Source organism: Scomber scombrus, chromosome 20, assembly GCF_963691925.1.
Source record: "Scomber scombrus chromosome 20, fScoSco1.1, whole genome shotgun sequence".
Taxonomy (NCBI): Eukaryota; Metazoa; Chordata; class Actinopteri; order Scombriformes; family Scombridae; genus Scomber; species Scomber scombrus.
In genome coordinates this window covers 6,697,378-6,721,274 of record NC_084989.1, presented here as the reverse complement: position 1 = coordinate 6,721,274, position 23,897 = coordinate 6,697,378, and the positions used below count along the sequence as shown (strand labels likewise).

Here is a 23,897-nt window from a genome sequence, read left to right as displayed (position 1 = left end):
ATGGAGGTGACATGAATGTGCAGCACCACCTAGTGCCAAAGGCAGCAATGCACACTGGATTTCTTTGCCCCTCGTCTAACATCCACTGCTGAACTCACAGTTTTAACTACCTGCTGGCTCCATGAACCAACTGTTTGGACACTTAAAGCAGCAGGTCCTGGCTTGGCTGTTAAACACACACACTGTAATTATCAGGGAACAGCCTATTTCCTCTATAGGGGTCACCAACCCATGTAGGTGCAGTTTACAGCAGAAAGTACGAGTGGTGCTGGGAGTGTTGTTAAGAGATGCTTCACACAGACAGGGCAGGGCTCTCACAATAGCCATGTATTAAATGGTAATAGCCTAGGTCAAGTCTGAGTTTATGGGGTTGTTGTTGTTGTTTATGGGGAGGTATGTTAAAGATACTTATCTGATCTTGCCAGGGCTTTTTGGGTGTGTTCACTACTGCCACATTATAAACATGCAGATATTTCTAACCAACATACAGCATCAAACAAAACCTGAGCAGCAACCCAAGAAACTTCATTCAGCCTCTCTCTGATTGAATTGTCTTCACAGTCGATCGCTCTCCACAGCCAGCTGTTGAAGCCTTATTTTAGGGGCCAGGAGGAGCGTTCAGACATTGCTGCCTATCAAATATTAATGGTAGCGTTTGATGAGAGGCAGACACAGAGGAGAATGGAGGGGTGATAGGCAGGTCATGCTTTTTTATTACTATTGATCCAACTGGTACACCTGGGTAAATGCTGGTGTTTTTTTTCATCTCTTAGTACATGAGAGAAGATGTTGCAGCTGTAGACAGCATGTTGTCATTTTCGATGCTTGTTTTTTAACTAAATATTATGACAGACAACTCAATTCATATTTGGTATATTTAATTTGGATTGCAGTGTATAAACAGCATCTAGACCGTTATGAGACTCTAAATCTTCAGTGAAATCTTACATGTTGTTTTTCAGTGGAAGTATTTGAGTGTTGGGAAATTTGGTTTGCATAAGAGTTTTGGATGACAACATAAGATACTTAAAATGTGATTTAACAGTGATATTAAGAATAAAAAGTGCAAAAAAAAGCTCCAATCATAAGTTGGTTTTACACTGTTTTACACCCTTAAACATGTACATAAAAAAGGCCTTAATACATCATTACTTTTCTTTTTTTAACTATGACATTTACAATATGCAGACCATCACTCAGTTACTGTAATTTCTCCTCATTTTCAAGATTGCATTTGTCAGTGGAAAGAGAACAATAGCAGTAAAAGACCCAGAGTTACTGTGGGTGTATTCTCCGAAACTTAAAGCATAACAGTGACCTCGGGGGTTTGTGTGACCCATTTAGATTAATGTTGAAGCTCCTGACCCCCAGCTCAGGCGCAATGTTCCCAGCTGGCCATTTGAGACACCAGATGTTGGAAAATAGAGGGGCTCTGCATCCTGAGCTCCGTCAGGCTGCGTGGTTATAGTTTCTAGGGGACGTGGACGTCATCGAAGCTGAAGTCAAAAGGTGAGTTAAAGAAGGTGGTTTAAGTCAATGCCTTTTTTTATTCTGAGGGTAATGATCCTTGATTTAAACACAGCTAGTCTGATTAATAAGGGTTTAATTCAGAGGTCAAATTAATACTTTGTTATGCTGTTTTTAAGTAACAAATGTGTGTTACGTTGGGGTTAGCACTATAACTGAGCCTAACAAAGATATCCGCATAAATGGCCGACTCCCCATTGGCACAGTAATAATGGCTCTGTGGTTTAGTAGTCCTTACAGTGCACCCCTGCTGCCTCTTCCAATCCTGGGACCCCCCACCTCCACCTCTTCACTCACACACACACACACACACACACACACACACACACACACACACACACACACACACACACACACACACACACACACACACACACACACACACACACACACACACACACACACACACACACACACACACACACACACACACACACACGCAGAACAGAGTGTTCCCTCACTTCTACACTGACTGACTGACTGACATGTACACAAAAGGAAAACTTCTTTCATCTGAAGCGCTGAGTGTTTTTCCAGATTGGTGATGTCTGAAAGAGGGACTACAGGGATCTTTATAGGAGGATGTAATGCAAACTGTAACTTCAGCTCTGGTGAAAGATAATAGCAATGTGCAGTGTGCTTTATTTCAGTATATGCCAAGTGAAATGGAAATTATTTATAACTAAATCTTTGGCATTTTTCAGGGTGAATTATTATCTATGCAAAACATGGCCATTAGTTATCTGCAGCCTCAATAGGTCACCTGCTGCAGAATGACAGCAAGAAGACAATGTAAAAAAAAAAATAAAGACACAAACAACTGACAGCTTTTTATATATAAATGTTTTAATTGAACATTATTCACAAACATTTGAAAAATGTTGAATGTATGCTTAAAGTCACGTGATATGGTATCTGTGATATAATTTATAAAAGCGTGTAATTATGGTAGACATAGCATATATTTAATATAAATTATTGTTACTTACATATCAAACACATCCAATCCAACTATCTGATAAAATACAATGGTGTACTATTATATCAAAACTCAGCTTAATACTTTTTTTTCCCATGTGAAGTTGTGCCACATATCACGTTCAAAAATGTAGTTCCCAATTCTATCCACTTGAGGGAGCCTTAAACCAGATATTCCATTTTCTCTCCCAGATGGACATGAACATCATAGAGTACATAGCTTGTACTAAAATGGTTAAAAAAAAAAAAAAAACATTCCTAAATTTTGTCTGTATTTGTTGAACTGAAAATGAACACATGGTAGAACTAAGCCTAATAAAGTCTACCACACCAGAGTTTATTAGTAGTCTCTATATAATCCAGAATAAAAAGTTCAACCAGTATTTCAATTTCTCTTCCTTGCACCAGTATTTTAAATTCTCTACCTTGCACACTGAGTGCAGATAGTCTTTATCTTCTATTTTAGGAGACGGATGACAGGATATGAGGTTAGGTGTAACAAGTTTGCAAAGGAAACACTGTGAAATTCCACTCAGGCTGTTTACAGAGACGAGGTCAAACCTGCAACACACACAAAGAGACTAGTATATCATATTACATCATTTGCATGTAGTTTTGATATTCAAAAAAAAATTATTTTCATTGCATTTGTTGTGTTATCGTGAGTTTCTGGCCATTTGTGTCCAATTTGGATCCAACTTAATTGTGTCTCCTGTGTACCTGCAGTTCTACTGTGCAGCCCTGAGTTGGACCTTCATAAGGTAAGGTTTGGGAGACAGAGTGACCCCATAGACTGGAGTGTAGTCTGGCTGTCCTGCGTCCTCGGGCCAGATGAACTGGAACTTCCTCAGCAGAGTCACCATGATGAGGAAGAGCTCCATACGGGCCAGACCCTCTCCCAGACACATGCGTGGACCTGAGATATTTTGTATTAGTTAGTCATGTATAACTCTTAGAATACAAGATAGACATGAACACCAAGGCTTGAGTTTTAATACCTGCAGAGAAAGGCATGAAGGCCTCCGGCTTAACAAACTCTCCCTGCTCATTCAGGAAGTTTTCTGGGTTGAATTCATGAGGGGATTTCCACTGTCCCTCCTCATTCAGCACTGAATTCAGGTTTTGGATGATCAGTGTTCCCTGAGGAGAAAATGGGACAACATCAACAGGCTTTCAGTCTGTGTTTTGGCGACATTGTACTTGACCGTGTCCAAAGCTTTTACATGGCATGGTAAAATGTTCCAAAGAAAGCATCATCATTCCTGTTACCCTTGGTAGAGAATATCCCATGAGCTCTGTGTCTTTAGTTGTAGAGTGGTAGATGCTGAGAGGAACAGTGTTGGCTATCCTCTGGACTTCGTGGATCACAGCCTGGATGGAAAGAGATTAGAAGCCATGTTGTTGTGCATAGTCGGACTGTGAAAAAATCTAGTTAAAGTTTTTAGTCATTTCACCAAGAGTGAATAAGGCCTCTCAGTAGGAGAGTTTGTACTATACTACCAAATGTATAATACCAAATATGCTACTCAGATTTATATCTGCACGTGCAATATCAAAACAAAACCATTCAGAGGTGTCTTACAATGTACCTGCATGTAAGGCATGCTGTGTCTGTCATCATAACTGGCATGGTCCTTCTCTTCCAACACCTGGTCTATTTCCTGCTGACATCTCTCTGATAGTTAAGAGAGGAATAACAGGAAGAACCATTAAACAATACATTATAATGTCAAATAATTAGTGGAAAATTATACATACATGTGAAAGAATTGAGCAAAACATGCCGGAATGTAAGAATGACAGATTTTGCAGGGGCACCTTGTATATGTGGGTGGGTCATGAGGTAGAGGAAACCAGTTAGCAGGGTGTTGGAGGTAGTGTCAGTCCCAGCAAAGTGAAGATCTAACACGAACATGATGAGTCGATCTTCTGAAAAAGAAGAGCCATCATATGCTCTCTGGAAAGATAACACAAAGTTTTCAAAGAGCCGTTTATATCCTCAGTCGATGTTTTAAGTATTGAAGTATGAGCAGCTGGGCCTTTTTGATTGTCTCTTTCTCTATTTTTCATCATTCTAATATGTTTTACATGCAGGACACACACGCGCAAACACCTTTTCCATTTCATCCAAGTAGCAGTCTAGAAAGTCTCGTGGTTGCCCAGGGACTCTGGTCTCCTTGTGCTCAGCGATCAGATGACTTGCAAATTTGTTACATGTCTGAAACAAAACATTTTGTAAAATCTTTCTGTAAATGTATGAATTTTTACTTTTCAAATAAGGAAAGAGAGATGCAATGCCAAAAGTCTTGCTTAAAGCCCCTATGCTTTGGACTATGGCAACTCCCAGTGGAAACAGGAAGGACAGCAGGGTTCGTTAACAGTGATATGAAGGCAAAATAAAAAGTTCACCAGGTCCAATCAACATAACTACCTTAATGTTTTTAAAGGCCTTCATGAAGGGCAGCGGCAGGTTTCGAATCATAGGAATGGAGTCATACAGCTGTAAGGAAAAATCGGAACAGTTTTTTCAGATTCCAGTTTTCCTTCAGACAGAATAGTAGAATGGTATCATAACTTTGTGTACTTCAAATACCACCCTTAATAGCACAATGTCTGATATTTCTGTCTGTTTTTACCTTTCAAACAAGTTGTGACTCACCATAGCCCAGGGTCCATTAGCTATTTTGGAGTTTTCCTTGAAGCACTGAACAATTACTTTGATAAAGTCATCATCATAGTCATAACGTGTACCAAACAGAATTTGGCAGATGATGTTGGAGGCTGCATTATGAAACATAACTTGAGGGCTCAAGGTTTTACCTGTGAAAGATGTAACAATCACACAAGTTTAGCTCCTCAAAGTCTAATTCATATCATTTTAACAGAACATTATGCGAATTGACCTAGAGATGTCATACCAATGCTCTTTTCCAGTGTTTCTATTGTATAGTGTAACTCTCCCAGAATCCTCTGCTCCATGGAATGTTTTCCCAGACCAAAATTCCTCATGGTCATCAAAGCGAAGCGACGGTGCTCCTTCCAACTAGAGCCGTAGTCTGCCAGAACCATTCCTATAACATGTAGCATATGACACTTTATCATATGGAACTATACTATATATCTTCTACCTTTGCATCCACTGTTTATGACACCTCAATTTAGTCATACCGTTCTTAGTGAGGTGAGTGACAAAGATGTCTTGGGGTCGTCCAGCAAAATCAACAGCCTTGGTGATCATAGCCTCCTTCATGGCCTGCACCCCATTGATGACTATGGCTGGTTTGGGCCCAATGAACAGAGTGTAGATGTTTCCATAGCACTTTCTCAGCTAAGGTAGAGCAAAGTAAGATGTTCTTGAAGTGATCATGAATCAGTTAATGCTCAAAATGCAAAAGCTTTGTTTTTCATTCACACGTAAACAAGAAGATTTCTTTTTGAGCCCTTCTCATTTCAGGACTGAAACTCTTGAACAGTCATGGTACTCTCACTTGCATGCTTTCACAGCTGCAATCCACCTTGAAACTATGCATGTGTTCAGCAGGTTAAGGAAGCAGACTATGCAACTCTGTACAGAGAGCAATAAATCTGTTCTTACTGTACAAACAATGGAGAAAGGATTTGCTTCCAATAACCAATCATTCACAACTGCTTTGTATATAGGACTGTCCATCCAGTAGAACAAAAGTCATATTTCAGTGTGCGTCATACCCTCTCAAAGTCCTTTACAGGGTTGTCGAGGCTGAGGTCCAACAGGTTCCCCAGGAATGGCAGTGGAGGAGGTCCTGGAGGAAAGTTCTCTGGTCTTTGACATTTGAGACAGAGGACAAAGATGAAAACACAGAGACATAGTAGGATGAAAGAAACAAACATGGTGGAATGGATTAGGCTGATCTGAAGAGGCTAGCTTTTTGACTGGCTTAAAAAAAAGAAAGTGGTAAAACTAGAAGCCCTGCCTCTTGTAGCTGTTGTAACAGCCCTCTCTCCCTTTGTTTAAGAAGTTGCTTTGGCTTCCTGGCCCAGGAGCCATTGGGCGGGACCATAGGTATGTCAGGAAACCACCTGCACCTGGGTAGTTTAGGCCTCAGCCTGTTTAGTTAGCTTCTCTAACCAATCTTTCTTCTCTTCCTTCCGGACCTCCACCAGCCAGATGGGTTACATTTCACTCATCCACACATTGCATTCATTACTGACTTTGCAGACTAACATTATTATATTTTAAGTTGATAATTAATGTCATTTTAAAGCTTTATTCATGTGTGAATCCCATTTTTGCTGCGGACTCTGAGCATGTTCGTAACACTTTTGAAATGTAAATGAGCAGACAGCAGTTGGGACATGTGGAAAGACCCAACAGAGCAAGTTCTGAAAGGTTTTGATTACATAACAAAACAAGCATGCTTTATTTATTTGGATTCCAGTTTACCTGCAGTAAGACGCACAGTGCCTTAAAAAAAAACCTGTCATATTTAAATGGCTGTGATTGCTAAGGGCGGACTTTAACCACCGTCAGTGGTCATGCAAACCTGTGCATCCCAACACTATGAATATGACAGTAAGAGAACAAACAAACAGACTCACCTAATTTGCTTGACAAGGGCACATGAATGTGTTGTTTTTGTATGTGTTGGTGGGGCTCAAAAGGGGCCCACATCTCATTTTTACTCCGGACCTCCTGGTTAGTCTTGTCCTACTTGTCACACTGACCAGTAAATCTGCAATTCAAAATCAGATTTTAGCACCAAAACCTCTCTGTAATATCCCCTGAGCTGTAGATTGTTATCCAACATGGAACCTAATTCATTCTACTGCTGTATCTGACAAAGTATCACTCCTCATGGACTGAAATAAATTAAAATAATATCTTAATGGAACAAGTGAGGGACATTGCTCTTTTTGTAGTCAGTGTGGAGTCAGACTAACATTTATGAAAAATCTACAGTTTGAAAATTCAGGTAAATTGAATGAAACATTGAAGTGAATCTATTACAGACACCTTATATACTAGATTTATTAAAAGAAAAAAAACAGTGTCACAACAACATATTATGAAGATACAAATATTGACATTTGAAAAAAAAGTCATCACAATGCCAGACAGCAGCTGGGAAGATTTCAAGTGTTGGCTTCATCATATTGCCGCATTACACATTTCCTGCCACTTGAGGGCAGCATGATTTCAAAGTATCAGTGAAGCATCTACCACACAATGGACTGGAACAAACTGATCCTGCAGAAATACATTGTGTCAGTATTGTAAAGTGCTTTGAAAATGTACATGATCTTAATATCATTATAGTTTATAATGTGAATAACAAAGCCATGATCAGCCGTCACTGTTAAACACTGAGATCACTTCACATTTTAGAGTCAACGGGTAAAAATATACACACAAAAATTGGAAAACTTCAAGTACAAGACATGATAAAATTATATATATATTTTTTTTTTAAATAAAATGTGTTTTCAATAGTAAATGCATACAACATAGATTTTCTTAAAAAGGTATAACAAAAATTGTCCTTCACAAAATATGTAATTTACAATAAGAATGGGTGGTTATGGTTCCATTTTAGCATTTTAACCATCAACATAAAGTTTAACAGACAATAAAATACTAATAAAAACAAATACAACTGAGTCCACTGAGCTTCTATACACTCAACACTTGTGCGTATACTGTAGACTTGAAAAACCCTGTGGTCACCCCTATGACAGTCAGAGTGGAGCGCTCTGTAGATAGGTGAGATACGAGGCCAGACCTTTTGTTGTCACCTTCAAAGAGACCGCAAGAGGAGGAAGATCAAGAGCTATCCGTTTACACAGAGACCGGCCCCTCAGCTATAGAGCGGCAGATGCAACAGTGATGCTGCTGATTCACTGCGGGAGTCTCACAGCCAGTATATCAGTATAAAGTCATCCTGGTATTTCGAGAAACTAGGTTGGCAGGTTACGCTGTAGTCAAAAACCTGAACACGTTTCAGCGAAGGTTATTATATTGTCTATGACTGACATGTGTCACAATCTGAGCTTTGATCAAGGTGAAACCAAAGTGCAGATATCCTGAAGGGCAACAGGCAATGCTGCTCCTTTGCAGAGCTCCGCTGTGCTCTATTTCCAGTGACAGTATATGTTTAGGCTTGTATTCCTCCTAAGCTCTGCTAGGCCCTGAAATAGAGTGACAAGCCGTCTCCATAAATACAAAGCCCCTATGGGGGAACATAATTGCTTTGTGAGCCTATGTCAGCTTTAGGGGCCTTCACAGTGTCCTTCAGTTCTGATAGAGGGATCCCATTCCGCTCTATGAGCTTGATAACATACCTTGGAAATATTACTGCCTTTCATTTCAATCTGACCCAGCCCAAAAGGAGGCTAGACAGTGGGCGTGGCAAGCCAGAGGCTACATGTCCACTTTGACCCCAGTGACCCACACACAATGGAGGAGCTGGATGGTGGTATCATATAGATGACTGGTGGGGGTTAATGGGTTGTATATCGGGGACAGGTCAAGGCCTGCCTTTTGTTTATGGACAGTGTGTGACGGGAGGTGGGGGGTAAAGCCAGCACGGCAACAAAACAGGTGGGTTGCACTCTTTTAGACTTTCTCAAGGTTGAGGTTTGCCCAAGGACGCTAAATGCTAGTGTGTCCTGGTTTTTCTGACACGTTTTGTTAAGAGTTTCTTTTCACTACTTTCTGTCACTTTGCACGCTCCTCAAAGGAAATGTGATCTGATGGCGTGACAAAATCACAGCTAATATGCTTACCCCTCATGATTCTGCAGCATATGATGAATATATTGCTGGCTTGGATTCTCTTCATCTGACTGTACAGTCTGCATTGTAAAATGATGTAGAGAGCATGGTATGGCTCCAACAGTTGCTGCCACTGTGCAACCTTTAGTGTATCGCTTTCTCATATTGCTCTCACATCTATTTGCCCCATCCGTGTTCCAAAATAACCCGGAAATAAAGCAATCCAACATTCTAAAGTCACACCCACTCTGATCTTTTATCCTGCCCTTCATCATTGGTCTGGAGCTCTGCCCCACTACCTAACTCAACCAGTGTGTATTGACCCATCCGCCTGGTAGAGACTGCTGTTGCTGTGGAAACTTCCCTGGTGGGTCTTGCTGGCACCCCAGGGAGCACACCAAGGTCCCGTCTGGGCGGTGGCGGTGGTTTGAGTCGGCTGCGTTTACTAACACGAATGGATCTAGGTGTGCCCATGGGTTCTGGGGGACAGAGAGCCTGCTCGCTGCCATTCCTGTCCAAAGCCTCCTCTTGGGAAGCAGAGCAGCCGTTGTTCCCGTTTGTGTTGCAGCCCAGAGGTACTGGAGAGCAACGGAGAGAGGAGCGCTCCAGACAGGGTGCCCCCTGACCTAAAACAAGTGATCCCCCTCTGCTAGAACCCTTGCTACCTTGCCTCTTCCGGAAACTCCCTGTTTGAGAAGCCTCTACTTCTAGATCCTGTTGAGTCAGACAGGCATTTGGATCTATACCCCTGGAACCTCCAACAGCTGAAAGGAAACATTGCTCTTCCTCATATATCTTCTCCACTATCATCTTCCTTTTGCTCTTCTGCCTCACAGAGCGCTTGATGGCACAGATGAAATCCAGCACATTTAGAAAAAGAGACAGAGCGGCCCCACCAAGCATGAAGTTTAGCATCACAGTCTTCTCAGTGGGCCTGGAGATGTAGCAGTCCACCTGGGTAGTGCAGGGAGTGTGCTGGCACAGGAACCTCCTGGGGATGTAGAAACCAAAAAGATAATAGTGAGCTGCCCCAAACCCTGCCTCTAACAACGTCCTGAACATCAAATGGAGGATATAGGCTCCTGTGAAGCACCGGGCCCACTCTCGTTCAGCCCAGAGAGGCATCTTGTTTTCAGACGTATTGCTGAACAGCTCCTGGTGAATCTTGCACACCTGCATAGTTTTGATTGGACCTGAGGAGTTCAGGTCCAGGGTGAGCCCATTTGAGACCTTATGGACCACGTAGATGATAAAAATGATGTAGGGGAGACTTAAAGTGATGAGCTGAACCAGCCAGAAGCGGAAAGGTGAGATGGGGGAAAACAGATCGTAGCATACGTTAGCGCAGCCAGGCTGAATGGTGTTGCATACAAATCGTTCCTGCTCATCCTGGTAGAGAGGATAACCAGCAAAGAGGAGGATCAGGACACGAAGGAAGATCATCACAATGAACCACACCTTTCCTGAAATATAAGCACATTGGAATTTAAAATGTGCTGAGTTGAGTGTGTGTGGTGTAGCACATTTTGCAGACTTTGCAAAGAACTCAAGGCTGTAGAAATCAGTCAAAAAATCATCCAAAAAAAAAAATCATCATATCATGATACAAGAATATTTTTAAACATGTAATTAAATCAGAAACCAGAAACCAATTAATCTCCTATGTCATTGAAGTCAACTCACCCATCAAGGTGATGCTGTGATTGACAGAGATAAAGATGACCTCGGAAGCACTTGATAATGCCATGCTTGCTGTGCTCAAGGCCCTCCAAAATCTTCTAGTCCTAAATCCTTAAGCCAGCACCCCACTCTCTGTCCAGCCGCCCCTGTTCTTCTCCTGTTTCCACCTCTGCCCTCTCTACCAAGGACCACAGCAACCTCCAATAGCACAGTAACCTCCAGGATGACACAACGTTTCCAACTGCAATCTGACTCTCCAATCTTCATCTAGGAAGAACATGTGCCAGATCCCGGTGGGTAACATCCAATCTGATCCTTTTGAGTCACCCAAGTCTTTGGAAGACTGTGTGTGAAATCATGTCTTACTTCTCTCTCTGTCCACTGCAGACAACTGTCTGTCCTCAGACAACAGAAGACGGGAGCGAGCCCCATTGTGGGTCTATTCTTAACACACTTCCAAAGGCACGTTGCTATCCTGGCATTGCAGAGATATTTTGGTGCTGATGGTCATCCTTACAGGAGAACAACAAGCCTCCTGACTTACTCTAAATTGCTGTATTAAGTTCTCAAGCACGGAAGCAAGCATGTTCAAACAAGCAAACTACCACGCTAGTGATAAATCATCATTTGTAGACATGCAGACAATGGATTAGCTCTCATGAAATGTTAAGTAGGTGGTAAACTGTATTTTCCCACAACTGATGCTACTTTGATAAGGAACTCTTGTATGGTCATTTAATGTGAGAGAAATGATCAAATGAACACTTTCAATTTCAAATCAAATGAGATCAATTCTAAACAGGTTCTGTGATATACTAGTATATATCATATAGTCCAGATCTCAATTCAATTCTACAGAGAACTAATCAGATTCTTTTTGACCTGCTGTGTCCACATGGTTAAGAGTTGGCTTGGCTTTTAACCACTACAGATCAATGGTCATTAGCACTTCAATGCTGACACAGTCAAATTCCCACATGAATCATTTTGAAGTATTACAAGGGTAGGATGAGGAGTATAGCTGAAAATAAATAGTAAGTGAAAATGAATTTTTGACAGGGTAATATAAGATAGAGAAGAATTTTCATGTCTAATACATTTACACTGTAGAGCTGATATAGTGGGGCAGTTGAGTGTTTAGCATTGGGAAACTTTGAAAGGGATGATGATAATGCAACAACTGAATGCAAAAGTTTATTATCAACAACAACAACAACAACAACAACAACAACAACAACAACAACAACAACAACAAAAAACCACATCAGCCCTAATTCCCCTCCACAGAGAAATGACTGACTTCCCTACTTTCTGGGCTACATTTAAACCGGAACATACCATCTGCTCAGGTTGGGACAGGGTTATCCAAACAGGTGCAAACATTCTAGGAATGCTCAATAAGAAATAAAACACTAACGTAAGATACTTAATAATATACTTAATAATATATTTAAAGTTGGCTATTAACACAACCAATCTCACATACAAGCAACTTTAATACATTGACAAACAGTTTGACCCATTCACACAACTACTTGAGAGTGCCCAGTCACTGTTTACTGGATAATGAGGCACACCTGTTTTCAATTTCACTGATGGAGCAGATGACCTGAAACTACACGCCAAACCATTTTATATGTAAATCCTTCTCCATACACGGCTACTGCTTTTTAATTCATTTAAAATTGAACTGGTGTATTTATGATTATGTACACCCAATTTTATTTTCATACAGTATGTTTGGATACTATGTTCTTTACATTTATTAAAATGTGTGCTTTTCTGTTTTCCAGTTTTAAACATATGTGTGTCCTTAGCCAAGTTTGGATTATATACTTCCTGTTGTGACTGGTTAGAGATTCTTTCTACAGTTTGTAATAATGGAGTTAAAATAGTGACTGATCTGTAATCCACATTGTTACACAACACAATGAGATTTCTTCTGTCTCATCTGCTTCTGCTCATTTTCATCACAGATAAAGGTCACCAGAAGTGTAATCACAGTTCCCCTACAGCATCTGAGCCAGGTTTATTTTCGGGGAGGAATAGATGCCTTTCAGCTCATGGATTACTATGCATGTAATGGAGTGTGACTGCCCTTCACAGCCATGATCAAGGATATACTGGCAATATCAAAACTTTCGAAAGGAGTTTTCTGCCCTCTTTCCGTTTCTCGTTGACTACAGACACCTGATCCCGCAGCTGTTCCTCATTAGCAGTGGGAACATTAGCATAAGCACAAGTTAAGATTCTGTTGTTCCCATAAAGCCTGTGCTGTTTATTAACCACACAAGTGTTTTCTGTTTATTTTGCTGATTGGACTTCTGTTCAGATTGATCATAGGTGGACATTTACATTTTGGGAACATAATGCTACCAAACCTAATCTCCTAAAAAAACATATGTTAAGGCTGTCCCAACCAAACACAAGGAAAGTGAAGGCTTATTATACAAGCCCACATAGTCATGAGAGGAGCTTTAATCAGCCAAAATAAAATAAAAAACACCTGTGAAGATGAACCAAAGGTCTGGTGGGCATTGAAACCAATCAATTAAAATGTCTTACATGGGATTTATGAAAAGGAGATGCAGGAGAACAGCCTTGATAAATGAGGCTTTTCTTGAGTAAAGGATTTTACACAAACGTCTGATAGCTTCCATGAGAATGGTGAAAGTCCTCAGATTTACTCCTAACCATTGCTGAGAGAATATATTTACTTATTTGATTATTTGTTTACAGGGAAAATTATGAGTCCATGAAAAATGTGCCAGGGTTAGCTCAACAGATAATTTTCACCTGAATTACCAGCACAGCAAAAAGAATTGACAAATGGATTAAAAAAAACTTAATACATAGTAAATTTGCTATGAAAATAAAAGGAGAAAATGTCTCACAATTCTTTGTCCTAACTATATTAAACAAGCAATACAATCAGACCATGATAAAACAGTATAAACAAGTTAAACTGTGTAGATTTTAAGTTTGATTTTTAAAAATGCATGTATAATTTTTCACATAGAAAACACCTAATAATTCTAGGGTTATTTCTTGAATCTAAAAAAATTGTTTTTTTAAACTGAATATTTAAGCAATCCATACGTTTTAGATGTGTTCCTCCAATTTCTAGCACATGAAGCTGATAATTAGTCAGTCTTCTTATAGAAATACACAGTTTCAGGGATGGTTAGGAGCAAAGAAGCAATGAGCCGTTCGGAGATACCTTGCATGGTGTCCTGTTTCTGCATTAAAACTGTATTATCCACACATACATATAACTTTGAACTTCAGGAGAGGCTGTGGGCGTGTAATTTATGTAGACAGCGAGGAGCCTTTATAAAAAATGAAGCTGTACTTGAATGAACTGACAGCGCTCCCATGCTTTATTCAACCGTGTGTTTGCCATCCAAGTGAAACAGTTTCAAAAGTGAGTTTGTATGTTTGGTGTGTATGTGCATCAATTTTCCATGTTTGATGTAGTTCAGAAGAGATGTTTGGCTATTGCTTTCGCTCAAGCTCACAGCACCTCTTCATTGCATTGAATTGACTTGTATAGCAATTACCAGAGCGGCGATTGAAATGCAAATCAAGGCTAATACGGAGGATTAAATGTGTCCCTCCGTGACAATATGGCAGAGTGTAATCTCTGTATTAACACTTGCTCTAAGCCATTTAAATGGTTCTTTCTGGGAGAAGAAAGCCCTCCGAGTCACATCAGTAGCACAATACAGAACATATCGAAATATTGTGATACCAAGTGGAAAGCACTAGTGATAAGACCATGACCGATGCTTTGATGTCTCATACTACATCCCATCCAAAATGAGTTTAAAATGGACAAGAAACACACACTGGATTTATTGCAAGGTTTTAAAGTTTAATTCTCGCACAGGTTTTTCTAAACATTGCTTCAGAAGAGAAGAACTGGGAGCAGTTTCTTTTAAAATCATAGTTGAGAACATACAGAGGGAACAAAGAGAAAGAGAGATCTGAGTTTGGCAAACTGAGAACAAGAACGTTGCGACTCACTGAAAAGGAATAATACACTGACAGTGACAATAACAACAGAATACAGTACAATTTGTTGAAAATGGCAATCAATGAAAAAAAACAACAGAAAAAAAAAGGTCACAGCTACAGCAATGACTGACGTTAGCACGGGAAATCGTCATGACCAAAGCTGAATCCGAAAAATTGCAGTCGAATAGAGAGAGAAAAGTAAAACTCTATGCAGAGGTAGAGTTCAGTGCACGAGGCTATGACACACACACCTACTGTCACCAGCCGACAGGACGCCACAGGCCAAACGTCTTTGCATTTTCCACCTCAGGACTCACCATAGTTGACCACATGGCATTAAAACTAGAGACTGTCTAGAGAACACCAGACTGGGCTGTATGCACACACACATACAATAAATAGGATATACAATCTTTTGAATAACCTCTAACAGTTTGAACTTACAACAGCAACTCCAGTAACATTACTTTTCCTAAAAAGACACATTTTTGCACTTTTACTTTCCACTCATTCAAAGCACCGGGGAAACAGTTCACTTTCTGAATCCAGACACCCTTTTTCATGTACTTCATGTGTAAGGGTGCTGGGTCAGATCAACACATCCAGCAGGATCGTCCTTCATTTCTCCACGACTTTGGTACGCTTCTGTCCTTCCTTTACACCTACTTGTCAGAGTGAGAAATATCACTGATCTGACTCCGATTCTCTCGTAGCCTGACAACGTAAATTATATCACAGATGTGGAAGTCGCCACTAAAATGCACAAAATAAGCCTGAAACTCGAGTACATTGTGGTGGAGGATCACTTGATCTCACATTGGAATTGAAAGTTCTTTATGAAATTTGTTTTTATGAAGAAAACTTCAGATTCCCAGATGTCATGATAGTTTTAAGTGAGTGTTCAGTTTATTAATTAATTAATGTGAATTGATTATCATAAGGCATACAACCAATATTATAGTCTATGTATTAAAAGCATCATTGTGCTTTAATCCTCCCATTAAAGTGTAAAAACTAGAATGAATTAAACTCAGTTATTTTAGTGGAATACAGATTACTGCATCCCTGTAGATTTCCGACTTCTTGCCTTAAATGTTGAGAAAAAAAAAAACAGTTGATAGTTTCACTTGTTTCCTGTAAATGCCAGAATCTATGGAAGCCCAAAACTGACAACTAACTTTGTTATATTTTTCCTCTTTTGACTTGCATTAGTTTGTTTTCATTTTTTAACTCCCTTAATGTTCATATTTTTTTTGGTTGTGAATGTCCAGAGCAGTCATTGGTTCAGGGTTTTTGTGTGTTACATCATGCTAGAGCAATGTGTGGCTGATTCTGTGGTTAGCTTCGACTTGTCTAAAAAAAAGCTACCAGCCACTATAATGTTAATGATCCATGTACTGACCTGCATACTGCTGTAGCATCACTGTATAAACACTAAATTGGAAATAAGAAAATTGGTGGTAAAGAAAAGGAATGAGGGGAACATAGATAAGGGAGTTGAAAAATAAAATGATAAACAAGTAAAATAAGTTTTGATTTATTAACAAATGATTTGAGGTTAAAGTTTGACATTTCTTTTTACACCACATTATAATTATTTAACCAACTATACCATTTATTGATGGATCCCATTCATTTTCTTGCCTGATAACCTTTTACTGCATTTTGTCAGTTTCGGGACTCCATAGAAATAAGCTTCTTCGCTTACTGTACATCAAAAAGGTATGAATCAGTCAATGTTTCCTCAGAGTGGAGTTAGAAATCTTTTTAAAAATTCTAAAACAAATACAATAAGCCTGAATTGTCTTGTACTGTTTTTATATCATATACAGTATGTAACACATACAAACTTGGCATTTCCTGCAGTGCGAAAACATTGTAACAAGAGAAGAGACAAGAAATCTTAAGTGGTGTCTCCCATTGAAATCTTAATACTTCACCTTTCTTTAAATGATTTGTCATAGGAAGAAGGAATCAAACATATTTACCTTCTTGCTCATGTACAGTAAAAACTGATCCAATATAAATATCCTAACATCATTCTGTTTCTTTTTTTTTTGTTAGTTTGTTTTTATGGGGTTTTTTTACAGTACGACTTCAGTCTACACATTTTGCACACTGGCACTGTATTTACACTATACAGAGACAATTTAGCAAAATGTATACAATCTATCTTTTCGTAAGCAGTGTTTTGAATCATCACATAATGCTTTTCCATTCATTTAGGTCCTCTCCAGAACAACAACAACAACAACAAAAACAACCCTGAAGAATCATGCTTTTTTTAGTGGCTTGTAAATGTTGATATTCCATTTGTGCTGTTTCTTTGTAAGCTGGAAGAACCATACAAAACGTTGTGGAAAAAATACTTCAGTCATTTGTTCTATTCCTCCTGAAGAGAGGGGGAGAAGAAGTGTTAAACTAGCTTATTACAGGCACCACAGGTCAGGACAATGGCAGTGAATAAAGTACAACATAAGCTCTACAGTATGTCTCACGTCTGACTGAGAGTGGTGGACCCTCATCTTCCACTCGGTCTTTTTTTCCCAAGTATGCAGGCTTCATTGTATCTGATCGCAACAAGGAAGCGGTGCATGAATATTGCTTTAAGTGAACGGCTGAATCTGAATGAAGACAGAGTGAATTCCCAGGTCCTGTCAAAGCGCCCTCGAGTCTAACACACTCAAACACTGACTTGCTTCATTGTTGGTTCTCTGAATGAAAACTTCAGTTAAATGGCTGTAATGTAAATGAATATTTTATCAGGGAGGGCTTATAATATGCAGTCTAATGTGTCAACTGTACACTCAGGCTAACAGTGGAATGTACATGTATTTTTCTTTGCGTTTGCTTGGATCTGCTAGCAGAGGTTTCTGCTGGATGGGAATGCACATGAACAGAAAAAAGAAACATCAACAAAAACACTGAAACAAATTGAGGAATTGAGCATTGAAAATGTTCAATGTGCCTGTAAGCTGTCAAAAAAAAAAAAAAAAAATCAGCTCATGTTTCCGCTAAGAAACTCACTGAGCCAGAAGATTAAAATTAAAGGAATGTACACGGCCTCCCTCAGTCAACCATTCAAGCCAGTTGAGCCTCAGAGGGGATATCATAATGCTGCTACCGCTGTCGTGTGTGTTCCGTTACGTTTATTAAGCTTGTTCCTATTTTCTTTCCTTAATATGAAGCAGGCTTTCATACGGCCAGCTGTATTTCCACTTGGCGTCTTCTTCTCTTCCGCAGTCTTCATTGCAACATCTTTCACTCACACACACCTCAGTTTGGTTCAGCTCAGCTCTGTTTGGTTCAGTGCAGGTAGCCAGTGGGACCTCTTTTATGTACAACAACCAACGAGGGGGCGATCACACTTGAAAAAGTGCCAGATTGTGTGTGTTTTTCCTGTTTTATCAGGCAGACAGACCCACTGATCCACAGGACTGCTGCCCACCTGGTCTGCCTGCTTAACAGGCAGAAATGCAGTACGTCTGACAGGTCTATCTACTGCCGGCGGCCAGTGTTAGGAAATGATGGCTGGACACCACCGCACCACCGTCAGGTTGTCTGCACTCACTGACCGCTTCTTGGCTAGTTTCCTCAAGTCCTTGTATGTGTCTTCACACAACCGTGAGATGGCCTGAAAGTCAAAACACAACAAAAATGAAGTTTTATCCTTGTTTGACTTAAAACAATCAGGTACATTTTTTGTCAGTATGTGTGCAGTAAATCAATAGTATGCTCATGACACCACAGTTGAGATATGGACTGGGTTTATACCAGGCATGTCATTTATTTGCCATGAACTTTTATCATTTTCTTTCTTACTTTCTTTCTTTCATCTAAATGTGTGAGTGATTTTTCTCTCCTGAATCTTTTTTTCAATATAACTTGACATTAGTGAGACAAACCTTTATAAGGAGACTAATACTGTTATCTGATATCACTGTTTAAGATTCAAGTGCTAACCACATAAAGTGAGGGTGAGCAAAACCTAAACAGCCAAAAGCAAAAAAAAAAAATATATTAAAAGAAAATGAACTTAAATCCTTGTTGATCCTCTTTTGAAGAACACAAACAAACATCAATCAATCTCTGTTGGACATCTTTCTTTGCCCTCGAGGATAAACAGCATGGCTGTTAGAAATTCAGATATGAATCTAAAAATCATCAGGACCAAAATGACCTAGTAAACACCATTACTCTAGTAACACACTTACTGGATAAATAATCACACCTTTTTCACTGCTGAAACTCTGACTTATCAACATAAGAAAGGTACAGGTCTCAACAAAGTGCCGTCTTTACTGTTGGCATATCAAACAAAGACTGCACTGTTAGTACATTAAACCCCCGGCTGGAGCTACTTTTACTGTATGTAACAAACACATTAACCAATGACCTCATCTTATTCTTTTAGATGTTGTTGGCAAAATGTTTGAGTGCCTCTGTTCCCTGCACTGACAACACTATATTCAATTCTGCTTGTTGGCAAAACTGAAATACACTAAAAGAGAAAAGAAAAGCACAGGTGGAACTAATAACATTACCAATAGCTCCTCAGCCATTTGTAATGTTATTAGTTCTACATGCAAATATCTCTTATTGAAAAACAGACTTAAATGCAATTTTGATGGAGTATTTTCAAAGGAGAGAAAAATGGTCAATGACACATCATTGCTGCTGCTGAGAATTGTTTGAAATGAGCTGCAGTAAGGCATAAGGACAAAAGGAGAGACAGATGATGAGGCAGGGAAGCTAATTACACAGCAACACGGCCCTACATCCTGTCCTTCACCCAGCAGAGGACGTGTTTGGTGCGCATGCGCGTTAAGCCGAGGCACTTCAAAATACTAATTACCCACATGGACTCACGATAAATTAGATTCAGATCAGATACATTAAATATGACACATGCAAGGTTTATTTCTCATCCCTTTCTCTTTTTTTGTATGATCTGAACTCCAAAAATCAGAAAAACCTGTCTGCAGTATTCCTGTGTACTACTCACCTCTAGTTTCTGGGCTTTATCCCTGCTGAGGGGTTCCAGGGGGAAGCTGAGGTTGTTGGCCTCAGCCATGGAGCGCAGGTCAAAGTAGTACTTGGCGTAGACGCTGGACGGCACGTTGATGTTGAACTGCAGCAGCTCCAGAAACTGACGCTCCAGCTCATTCCTGTATTAGAAATAGAGAATGTGAAGTGAGAGGCAAAGTAAAAAACTGATTTTAAGCTGGGGGAGCAGGCACAGCTGAGACCTGAGACTGAAATAAAGTTACTGAGACCATTAAAATTTCATTTCTGTCTGCAATGAAATGCTGAATTGAGAAAATGCAGAGGAAAGACAAAAGTAGTGGAGTTAGTTAGCGTTAGACCACATGAGAGCATCCTGGCAAATCCATCACCTCCATCACATGTACAGCACCAACACACATACACTAAAATAAATCCCCAGTGCACCCACTAAACATAAGCCTCCCCTCATACTGAAAGGGAGTGATATGTAAGTAATGCGGCTCTGAGCTTTATGTGTAAGAAAATATTAATCCCGCACCATGAATATAACATTGTGATGAGTTGCCTCGTGCTCGACAGCCCTGTGATCCCTTATTCAGTGTGGTGACAGGCGCTTTCATCTGCTCCTCTGCGCTCATGACCATTTCATTTTGCCTTGTTACCTGCATAAGAAGCACCATCCATCTCCTCTTTCTTAGCTTTTAGTTCGCCTCCTACGCACGCTCCTACATGCAGTAACACACGGGCTAAATTTAGACTCCGCTGTAGCCAAACTCTGCCTTATAACTAGCTGCTGCTTTTTTATCTCGCCACGGCAACCCGCCCAGCTATTCTCATCCACTTCTTTTTTGTTTTTTAATGTGGGGGGAATTCAGCAGACGATGCTTCCAAGAAGGGGTTTAAAATTGATCTTCTAAAAAAAAAATATCTGTGGTCAAATACTGAGTCACTGTCCGGGAAATTGTGTCATATGGGCAGCATAGCATAGCACATTCAGAGCTGCATGCTGGGCTCCTCTCACTGGGAAAGAGTCCCAAACAGGTGGATTGCAGTCATGGCTGTGTGAATTCTGAGCCCAAGGACAGGGTTTATACAAAGCCACCGGTGTAGAAAGAGGGTGAAGGCAGAGGGGGGTGAGAGGTCGTAGCAGTGGCAACACGTCTGAGGCGTCGTGTTCCTCCTCGGAATAATCCCGCCCCAAATTCCTGACGTTTTGAGGACGGATGTGGAATATAGGGCAGCGTGGGGAGTCCTCATGCTCAAGATGCTTCATACCTTAACACGAGCACTGTGATTGTAAAAGAAGGTCCGTGTATGTGCCTCTTAACACCTCTTGAACTCAGGATGACCTCTTAAACACAAGCTATTCCCAGCAAATAAGGAATGTGATTGTTGTCAATAAATGTGGGTTAAGGCAAGTACTGTAGCTACAAATAAAGGTGAATGAGAGTGGCAGAGAAATGGAGATAGGATCTGTTCTTGTCACATCTATCTTGTGTATGTGATATCAAAAACATCTTTCATTTGGTCCTTCAGTGTCAGCTATAATATGACTGTGTGAAGTGTCTCTTACATTCACCAGCAGCCAGAGAAACAGGCAGTGAAAATATGCTATAGTCTGTGCTCCCGTGCTACTTTTATTGAAGCCGTCGTATGGTATATTCTGTCATGTGACTGTGCGCCTCCCACACAGAGGACACCAGCTTCCCTTTTGAGAGAAGCTGTTGCAGTGGAAGCGGTCCAGACTGTTCTCGCAATCATAAGATCATTGCTGCGCGGTGTCTCAGAGCAGCACTTTCATAGAGGAGAGAGAAGTCAGCTGATTGGTGCTGCCAGCTGCTTCCACACAGCAGTGATAGTGTATAATGCATCTGTTTTGTCAGTAAACCCCATCAGATATTTTCTCTTTTTTTCCATTATATCTTTTAGATCTTTGTTTTTTAAAATGCGTGTTAATAGCATTTAACACTTCAAATCTTCTTGGCTTACATAAACTTAAGTGAAATCTGCATTAAAAAACAACATTTTATGGAATCTAAGTAAAACCTGGCCAGTTACTTATTGTGAATAAAAATATATTTGCATGATAGAACAAATCTCCTGACATCTTCAACATAGAAAACAAAACATTATAAATGTCTCCTCCCCGTCTAGTCTTTCTGTTGTGTGTGTTCACTGCATTCACGTGTAGTTTTGACTGCCTTCATATCAATAAAGTGCAGTGTTTTGGGTGCGTTTCCCACAACTCACATGTCCTCCACAGTGATATCCTTGAGAATTTGGCAGTAGTCGACGTTCCAGACCGCCTGGTCGTCCCAGACCTTGGATGCCAGGAGGATTGCTCCCAACACGATACGCTTCCAGTTGGAGGGGCAAATGTCGATCTCAGCGTAGGTCAGGAGCCTCTCCAAATACACCTTAGATAAAGAAATGTAGAACATGTAAATATGTATTTTTTCCACTCATAAGAACATACAAAATCTCAACATCTACAGAACAAGATGATTATAGCTCAGCAGCATTTCATTTAAATACATTAAAATGTCTTACACATGGGTTCAGATGGCATTATCGTTAACATTTGGCCTGCCTCCTTTAAATTTCTAATGCCATCATGCTGGTACTAACATTAAAATACATAAACAAATGGTAATGTTTCCTCCATTCTCTAAGTAATCAGCATTTTTCTCTGTGTTTATTTACCCTGTGCTCTAAAAGTCTTCATTTATTTGTATAGTTATTGTGCTGCTTTATTGTTTTGCAGTCTCCTGGCTAGTCCTCCTCCAGGTAAAAACCACAATAACAAGATGTCAAAGGCTGATGAAATCCAACTTCCCTGGAGCTCCCTCATAAAATATCCATGTCGATAGAACCCCTCCGTCTCTCTGCCTTTCTCAGCATTTCCATTCCTCTGTCTCTCAGTAGCCAAAATTCCCACAGTCTACAGATTACAAAGCGTACCGAGCCCGCGGGCACCTGCTCCTCACATGTCGGAGTACTTGTACTGATGCTTTTTATCCATTGATCATCATTTTGTTGGAATCTAAGAGAGAGTGTACCCTATTAGATTTTATAGCTGTTGTCGAGCTCTGAAGCTGTAGTGATTTGCTACAATGGGGACAACTAAATGTCTAGTTTGCTAATGGAAGCGACACCTCACTGTTTTCTCATAACAGCTCACATATGTCACAGTACATATTCCCAAATAATAAAATGCTTTTCTTCTGTTGTGCAGTTAAGTGTTAAGTTATCCCACCTGGAGACACAAACATGCTGCTCATAATGTTTAATCTTCTTAGGCTTTTTTCCCCCTTTTTCTATATATTTTTTATTTCAATTTCACTTTAGTTGACTTCAGAGTTAATTAGTTGTTTATACCTCAGTCCACTTTTGTTTTTTATATTTAAACTATTTCAAATATTATAACAAGTTTTTCAAAGTTTGTGATTTTCCCCTGCATCCTGCATTTTTTAAATTTTCCACAAGTGAAATGAACTGCAGGCTTGACAGGAATCTGAATTCAGACCAGTTAAAATAGCCTTGAGATTTGAAGTCTGTCATCTCAAATGACAAGTTTGACAAATAAATCTGGTTTGCAGAGATGCTGTACTTTTTTTTTTTTTTCCAGCGGGGGAATGTACTGCACATCTCACTTTTTATCATTCTGGCTGACTATGCACCGTGTCAGAACTGTCAGATTTAAGTAACTTAAAAAAAAACCAAAACCCTAAACTTAGAACAGTGCTGGAGAGTATACGGTCATCTGCTGGACGATCATTAGCATCTAATTATTACACTGTACTGGTAGCTTGTGGTTTGGACAAACACAAAGTCAAAGAGAAGGGAGTGAAATATTCTTTTATCCTTTTTATTTTTTTCAACCTGGTTTGACTTGCCCACTAGCACAGCTCAGGTGGCTAATTGGACAAGTCATGCTG

General features: G+C 40.0%; 3 protein-coding genes across 4 annotated transcripts in view; all 3 read right to left on the bottom strand.

Moving 5' to 3' along the window:
- Positions 1 to 3,233: 3,233 nt before the first annotated feature.
- Positions 3,234 to 6,399, bottom strand: LOC134002098 (cytochrome P450 2F2-like). The gene is made up of 11 exons (XM_062441371.1): positions 6,214 to 6,399; positions 5,674 to 5,833; positions 5,424 to 5,576; positions 5,165 to 5,325; positions 4,937 to 5,005; positions 4,619 to 4,723; positions 4,324 to 4,462; positions 4,095 to 4,180; positions 3,775 to 3,876; positions 3,504 to 3,645; positions 3,234 to 3,421 (listed from the first exon to the last, which is right to left on the bottom strand). The coding sequence occupies exons 1-11, from the start codon at positions 6,373 to 6,375 to the stop codon at positions 3,234 to 3,236; spliced, it is 1,467 nt and encodes a 488-aa protein (XP_062297355.1). The 5' UTR covers positions 6,376 to 6,399.
- A 3,093-nt stretch (positions 6,400 to 9,492) lies between these two features.
- On the bottom strand, positions 9,493 to 11,002 carry gjd4 (gap junction protein delta 4). The gene is made up of 2 exons (XM_062441913.1): positions 10,939 to 11,002; positions 9,493 to 10,718 (listed from the first exon to the last, which is right to left on the bottom strand). The coding sequence occupies exons 1-2, from the start codon at positions 11,000 to 11,002 to the stop codon at positions 9,493 to 9,495; spliced, it is 1,290 nt and encodes a 429-aa protein (XP_062297897.1).
- Positions 11,003 to 17,028: 6,026 nt separating this feature from the next.
- The window catches only part of ccny (cyclin Y), a 36,586-nt gene continuing 29,717 nt past the window's right edge, over positions 17,029 to 23,897 (bottom strand). For both annotated transcript variants that reach the window (XM_062441148.1, XM_062441150.1), the window contains 3 exons: positions 22,210 to 22,376; positions 19,958 to 20,120; positions 17,029 to 18,586 (listed from right to left, as the gene is read on the bottom strand). In XM_062441148.1, the coding sequence (XP_062297132.1) occupies positions 18,470 to 18,586; positions 19,958 to 20,120; positions 22,210 to 22,376 (447 nt within the window). In that variant the 3' untranslated portion in view covers positions 17,029 to 18,469. The remainder of the gene's footprint in view (positions 18,587 to 19,957; positions 20,121 to 22,209; positions 22,377 to 23,897) is intronic.